The following is a 5,613-nucleotide window of genomic DNA, read 5'->3' as shown; positions in this document are numbered from 1 at the left end:
GTTGAGCCTTCTGTTGACCTGTAGCCCACGGTGGGCCCCAGATGCTGGCTCGTACAATCTTCTACCCTGCTCCGCACCTAGGGCACAGGGAGCGCCACCAGCCTGCCCTCCCCTTCGCTTCGGGTGTGTCACGCGCCTGCCACCATGTACAGACCAGCCTTCCTAGTGTCTGAGCGCGTGTCTTTTCCCTGTGTGGCCTGTGCGCAGTTGCGCGCTGCCCCTCTGCCCCAGGGGCCCCGGTGTGCCCCTCGCCGTGTGCAGTGGTGATGCCTAAAGGAATGTCACGAAACTTTCGGTCTGTGTCGCTTGTTTGTCGCCAGAAGGGTGTGAAGGAAGGACACGGGGTTGGGCAGTTTCGAGGGCTCCGGGCAGTGTGGGAGCGCCTGGGGCAACAGCTGCGCCCTCAGGCTTGGGCAGATGCAGCGGTGGGGCTCACAGGGTTTTCGGGGGAGGCAGTGCCGTCGGGGGCGGGATCCGGCGGTCTCCTAGGCGGGCGGCGGGCGGCGGTACGGCAGCGGCGGCGGCGGCGTGCACGGCAGGCGGTGAGCACGGAGCCCAGCGCCAGGCAGGTGGCCAGGCTGGCGAGGAAGGAGACAGGGCCAAGTGCGTAGACCACCGCCAGGTCCCGAGCTGCTAGTGGCTGCGCGCAGTGTCTGAAGGCGGCGTCGGGAAAGGCGGTCAGGGGGCTGAGCGTCTGGCGTCCTGGTGATACGCAAAGCAGGGTTTCGGCTTCTGCGGGATACAGGCGCGGCGTCAGGTGGGCGGCAGCCACAACCCGGCCCTGCGTGATACGGCCTGAGCCCGGGGCGGACAGCTCACCTGACGCCGGCCGTGGGTGCTGACGAAGCCAGGCGCAGAGCGAGCGCAGCGCGCACCCGCAGGCCCACGGATTACCGCGCAGGCGCAACGCATCGAGGGCTGGCAGGCCGGCCAGCAGGTCATGCGAGATCGCTGTAAGCGCGTTGTCCTGCAGGCTGAGTGCGCGCAGCAGAGGGAGCGCGCCCAGCGCCGATGGCTCCAGGAGCGCTAACCGGTTGTCGGCCAGCGAGAGGGAACGCAGCGCCCGTAGCGGCGCGAAGGTGCCGGGCGCCAGCGCTTCCAGCTGATTGTCGCTCAGGTCCAGCCGCTGCAGCACACTCAGGCCCCAGAAAGCCCGTGCGTGCACCGAGCGCAGCCCGTTCTCGCGCAGGTCCAGGTACAGCAGAGCGCCCGCGCCCGCGAAGGCTCCCGGAGGCAGCACACGCACGCGGTTGTGATCCAACAGCAGCGTGCGCACGCGCCGGCTCAGGCCCGCCGGCACCGCGACTAGCACGAGTGCTGAGCAGTTGGCCTGGCCGCCGGGCGCGCAGGCGCACGCCTTGGGGCAGTCGGGAGCGTCCGGGGTCCCGCGGGTGGCGGCCCCAGTGGACACTTGGGCCCAGATTGGCCGCATCGGCGGCGGCGGTAGCAGCAACAGCAACAGCAGCAGGGACAGTAGCGGCGGAGGCCGCGAGATAAAAGAGGAGCCCCGCATGGGGGCAGCTCCAGAACCCAAGGTGGGGGCCCTGCTGTCTGTGCGTCCTTGGAGTCCGGGCGTCCCAGAAGCTCGTCCTTTTGGCTCCTACACAAATGTTAACTGTCCGGCCCGATCACTGGCAGTTCTTGTCCCATGGCTGATCCCGCGCCTGGGGCGGGGGCCGGGCACAGAGCCAATGCCTGGCATTGCCAGCCACCTGTCCCAGAGCTTCAGGGTCTTGGCTCTGCGCCGGCCGCGGCACTAAGGAGACCACCGGACGCCCAGCTGTGGATTGAGCAGGACCACACCTACTCGCACCCACCAAACGCGCTAAATGGCAGAACTCAGTGCATCCTGCTCCACTCCGTGTCCGCTCCATTCTGGCTCAGCAAAAAGGGCCCCAGGTAGAGAATGAGAAGTCCCCCGCCCCACCTCTGTGATGGATGAGTGGGCAGGGCAGGAGCACATGATAGGGCCTTGAGCTCAGGGGACAAACTTTGAGGGGGAGGAGGACTGCACACCAGAGGCAGGGGAGGTGGTGCAGGAGGGGAGTGGGTGCCTCCACTCCTTAGAACCTCAAGGGGGCACTGTGAGTGGCAAGGGGCACCAGCAGGAATCCTGCCTCAGAAGCAGCTCTCTTTAGAGTCTAGGGGTTTTCTTGGGTCGACAGGGGCCCACGGTGGGTTCCTGCTGGCTTCCGGGAAGAAGCAGCAGGAAGCTTCAGGGAGGGGGCTGGGCTGGCCAGCTGTGCCAGAAGGTGGAAGCACCAGGGGGGTGGTTCCCTGCCCCATAACCGAATGCATACACACCACAGTGCAGTCTCCAGGGACCTTAGGAGCTTGCAAGGAGGACAGCACACAACCACTAAATAATGTTTAATTCCCCTGCCCAATTGCCCTCCACCCTATTCAGGGGGTGGGGGTGGGGGCGGCTCCTCTAGAGTAGCCTCCATGGGGATGGTCATGAGGCCATGGTCCTCCAGTGATGGCATCATGGAAACCTCCAGTTCAGGGTCCATAAGGTGGGACTCCACGTGCACTGCATGCAGGTCCATGCGATCTTCCTGGACCCCGAAGTGCCCCACCAACCTGCACGATGCAGGCCCAGTCAGCAGGGGCTGGCGGGGCCTTGGCCACCCTGGGAAGGCCAGCCCTTGGGGACAGTGCTCTGTGTCCCTGTGACCGAACTTCCAGTGAGGCACAGGTCACCCCTGGGGCCCTCCTGCGGCACTCACCTGTTGTCCACATGTCTGGTGCTTGGTTCACTGTAGGGATGAAGGTAAGCATGAATACTGCCGTGGTGCGCTGGCCCCTCCCAGGCACACTCCGCCAGGGAGCGCCATTCCCAGCCCCTTATGACACCCTACCCAAGGGGTGGAGGCCCTGGAGGCTTGGCCTCACTCCCATTGCTCCCAAGCCTGGGGCTCACGCACCCCTTGGCTCGAAGGACTCCAAGTGCCACAACCATGAGGGCGCAGAAGCAGCTAGCGCTGACTCCTGCCAGCACCACAATGAGAGCGATGAGGGCCTCGCGGCTGAGGCCCAGGCTGCAGTCACAGTAGGTTCCAGCTGCAGAGACAGGGCCACAGGGCAAGGCCAGTCACCTGCCTGCAGGGGACTTCTAGCCCACCCTCACCCAGAGGCCACCAGAAGGACATAGGCAGGTTGGCCCTGCCTGCAAAAGGGAGGGGCTATGGCTGGGGGCCGAAGGCAGGAAGAGGCACCTGCAGCAGGGATGAGCAAAAGGGACAGACATATCAGGCCCAGGGGGCTGCCAGCCAGGCAGCAGTCAGGTTGGGGACAGGGGGCCATGTCCAGCCCCCAGCCCCACGGCACACCTGTGGACGGAACTTGTCGGAAGGCTCTGACCTCACAGTGGGGCTGTGAGGCAGGGAAGGTGGGGGCAGGGCCTCAGCATCCAGGCTGGCACCGGGATTCAAGGAGTCTTGGTATGGGGCAGGTAGGGAGGAGCCCTGGCCAGATCAGAGGCAGGCAATGGTGGGGCTGGGGCCTTGGTGGTACCAACCGACCTGCACAGTGAAGGGGGGTGTGGTCTGATGTCAGACTCTGGTGTTCAGGGGCCTTGGTTCCTTTTATCAACACAAGGACTGCAGGGCTGGGTGGGCCTGAGCCCTAGGCAGCTGCAGGTCACTGCTGCACAGGGCTGGGGCAGGAAGGGGCCAAGGAGGACTGCCTTCATCTGCCTTTATTGGCTGTTCAGGAGATGGTTGGGCCTACACTTCCAGCAAAGCCAGGTCAGGAGGGCTGCTGGTTCCTCCAAGGGATCCCCAATCACCCAGGAGGGGTTGACAGGGGGCCTAGCCACACCTGCCCAAGCAGGACCTCAGGCCATGATTCCCTCTGGGGGCAAGTGGTCAAAAATGGTTGCAAGTCTAAATGTCACTGAAGTTAGAGACTGCTTCCTAGGTGTCTATTCTCTCTGAGACCAGGCAGTCACTGCTCAAGGCAGCTTGTCACCTTGGGCTGGCATTGTTAAACCTCCCCCTCCCCTGAACCTGTGGTTCCAAGGTGGGATGCAGAGTAGCCCCACCCTGCCACCACACCCCTCCCCTCCCCTAAGGACCTGCCAAGCAAACCACAAGACAGCAAGAGGAAATGCCCGAACTGTGGTTGACCAGGGTGGGGCCTCCTACCAGCTGGGCCCCACAGGGATCAGGGGAAGGGCACAGCCTGACTCCATGGCTCTGATCACTGGGGGTCCTGTCTGACTGCCGGTAAGTTGTTCTCCTTTTGGGTCAGCACTGCACAGGTCAGCAGCTCCTGGTGAGGCTGTGACCCACAACTCTCAGAGATCTCCAGGACACACCCTGGAGATAAATGCAAAGGCACACAAGAGCAGGGGCGTGCCAGAGGCCAAGGCTGGCACAGCCACCCTGCCAGGCCAGCCTAACAGGTTTGCATCCTGGTTACATGCCCCCCCCCCCCCCGCCCCGGGGCCAAGTGGTAACCAGGGACAGCAGGGCCCAGGGAGGGCCACCTGGTGGAGAAAACGGTGGGTGTCACAGCTTTCAGGTGTCTGCTTCCACCAGAACTCATGTAGTGGCAATGACACAAGGGCAAGTCGTGGAGTGGAGGGGAGCAGGTAGGGGAACCCAAGAGAGCAGACCACTCATGCTGTGGCCACGCCTGTGGGGCATTGGGAATCCTCAGACCATTGCTGAGACTGTGTCTAGCTTGTACTGCTTCCTGCTCCAATGCTCTAGAATAAGAGGGTGAGGGAAGTGCCATTCAGGACCCCAATGCAGAATAGGCCAGAGCTGGAACTGTGGGAAGGTAGCTCTGAACCCCAGGACAGTGGACATGAGGGGTCCAGGAAGGGTGTCTGGAACAGTGACAGCAACAGAGCTGAAGCTGGGTGTGGCTCATGGTCTGGGCATGCACCCTGGGCAGGAGCAGAACAGAGGCAGTGGTTCCAAAGGGCCTTTGTCACCTGAGGACAGGCCTTGAGACAGAGCACTGCCTGCCTGGGAACAGCAGCTCTGGGGCTGGGACACCCTGCTCAGTTTGGAAGTGTCTCAGGCCAGCCTAGACCCAAGGATGAGGACAGTGCTGGGACCTCTCCCTACCGGGCCTCTTGGACAGAGACTGCCAAGAGTGGCTGGTCCCTGATGTGAGGGGAAGGAGAGGGCTGGCCCATGGTGCTTTCCTCTCCCTGTGCCTGGCCCATACTTGGGACCTCAGGTTTGGGGGACATGGAAGTAACTGCCTGAGAACACATTCACTCATGAGCTCTAAGCACAGTGGCCATACCACTCCAGTGTGGGGCAGGTGGACAAATGGCTGATCTCAGGCCACTAGGTTGTGTCCTCATGCAGCCCTTCAAAGCTGGAGTGCACAGACTTCTTCAGGCCACCTTGCAATTCAGGTTCTACGGAGTTTCCAAGCCCCAGCAACACCAGCTGCAGAGCCAGCCAGACTGCAGACTGGGGGCCCCAAGGGCTCCTTCCAAAGGACAGTGGAGAGGGAGGCTGAGGTGTGGCAGGTGGCTGGCTGCAAAGCAGGGCACTCCTAGGCAGCCCGTCCTCGCTCACCCCTGCTTGAGATACAGGCCCCGAGGTGAACATGTGCAGGCTGACTGACTGCCCAGGGCTTAGACCC

At 63.2% G+C, this 5,613-nt stretch overlaps 2 protein-coding genes across 4 annotated transcripts; both read right to left on the bottom strand.

Annotated features, from left to right (window-relative positions):
- Positions 1-287: 287 nt before the first annotated feature.
- Positions 288-1,913, bottom strand: LRRC26 (leucine rich repeat containing 26). Of its 2 annotated transcripts, none has more exons than XM_081270436.1 (2): positions 820-1,913; positions 288-732 (listed from the first exon to the last, which is right to left on the bottom strand). In XM_081270436.1, exons 1-2 carry the CDS (start codon positions 1,511-1,513, stop codon positions 404-406), a joined length of 1,023 nt encoding a protein of 340 aa, XP_081126562.1. In that variant the 5' UTR covers positions 1,514-1,913; the 3' UTR covers positions 288-403. The 2 variants fall into 2 exon arrangements, with proteins under 2 accessions (XP_081126562.1, XP_081126563.1); XM_081270437.1 differs by having other exon boundaries at positions 288-702.
- Position 1,914: 1 nt separating this feature from the next.
- On the bottom strand, positions 1,915-5,604 carry TMEM210 (transmembrane protein 210). Of its 2 annotated transcripts, none has more exons than XM_081270554.1 (3): positions 3,219-5,604; positions 2,924-3,063; positions 1,915-2,612 (listed from the first exon to the last, which is right to left on the bottom strand). In XM_081270554.1, exons 1-3 carry the CDS (start codon positions 3,304-3,306, stop codon positions 2,400-2,402), a joined length of 441 nt encoding a protein of 146 aa, XP_081126680.1. In that variant the 5' UTR covers positions 3,307-5,604; the 3' UTR covers positions 1,915-2,399. The 2 variants fall into 2 exon arrangements, with proteins under 2 accessions (XP_081126680.1, XP_081126679.1); XM_081270553.1 differs by lacking the exon at positions 3,219-5,604 and adding an exon at positions 2,730-2,759 and having other exon boundaries at positions 1,915-2,583; positions 2,928-3,113.
- Positions 5,605-5,613: the final 9 nt, after the last annotated feature.

The sequence above is a fragment of the Spermophilus citellus genome, assembly GCF_964194105.1.
Source record: "Spermophilus citellus genome assembly, chromosome: 2".
NCBI classification, from domain to species: Eukaryota; Metazoa; Chordata; class Mammalia; order Rodentia; family Sciuridae; genus Spermophilus; species Spermophilus citellus.
The sequence above is the reverse complement of the archived record's forward strand: the minus strand, read 5'-3'. Positions and strand labels throughout refer to the sequence as shown.

Bases quoted from the DNA above. Each gene is read 5' to 3' on its own strand.
- LRRC26 (XM_081270436.1), bottom strand. From the start codon at position 1,513: ATGCGGGGCTCCTCTTTTATCTCGCGGCCTCCGCCGCTACTGTCCCTG. The intron at 733-819 runs GTGAGCTGTCCG...TGTATCCCGCAG, and splicing joins GCACCCACGGCCGGCGTCAG to AAGCCGAAACCCTGCTTTGC.
- TMEM210 (XM_081270554.1), bottom strand. From the start codon at position 3,306: ATGGCCCCCTGTCCCCAACCTGACTGCTGCCTGGCTGGCAGCCCCCTG. The intron at 3,064-3,218 runs GTGCCTCTTCCT...CTGTCTCTGCAG, and splicing joins TTTGCTCATCCCTGCTGCAG to CTGGAACCTACTGTGACTGC. The intron at 2,613-2,923 runs GTGAGCCCCAGG...AGGCCCCGCCAG, and splicing joins TCCTTCGAGCCAAGGGGTGC to CCCCTGCTGACTGGGCCTGC.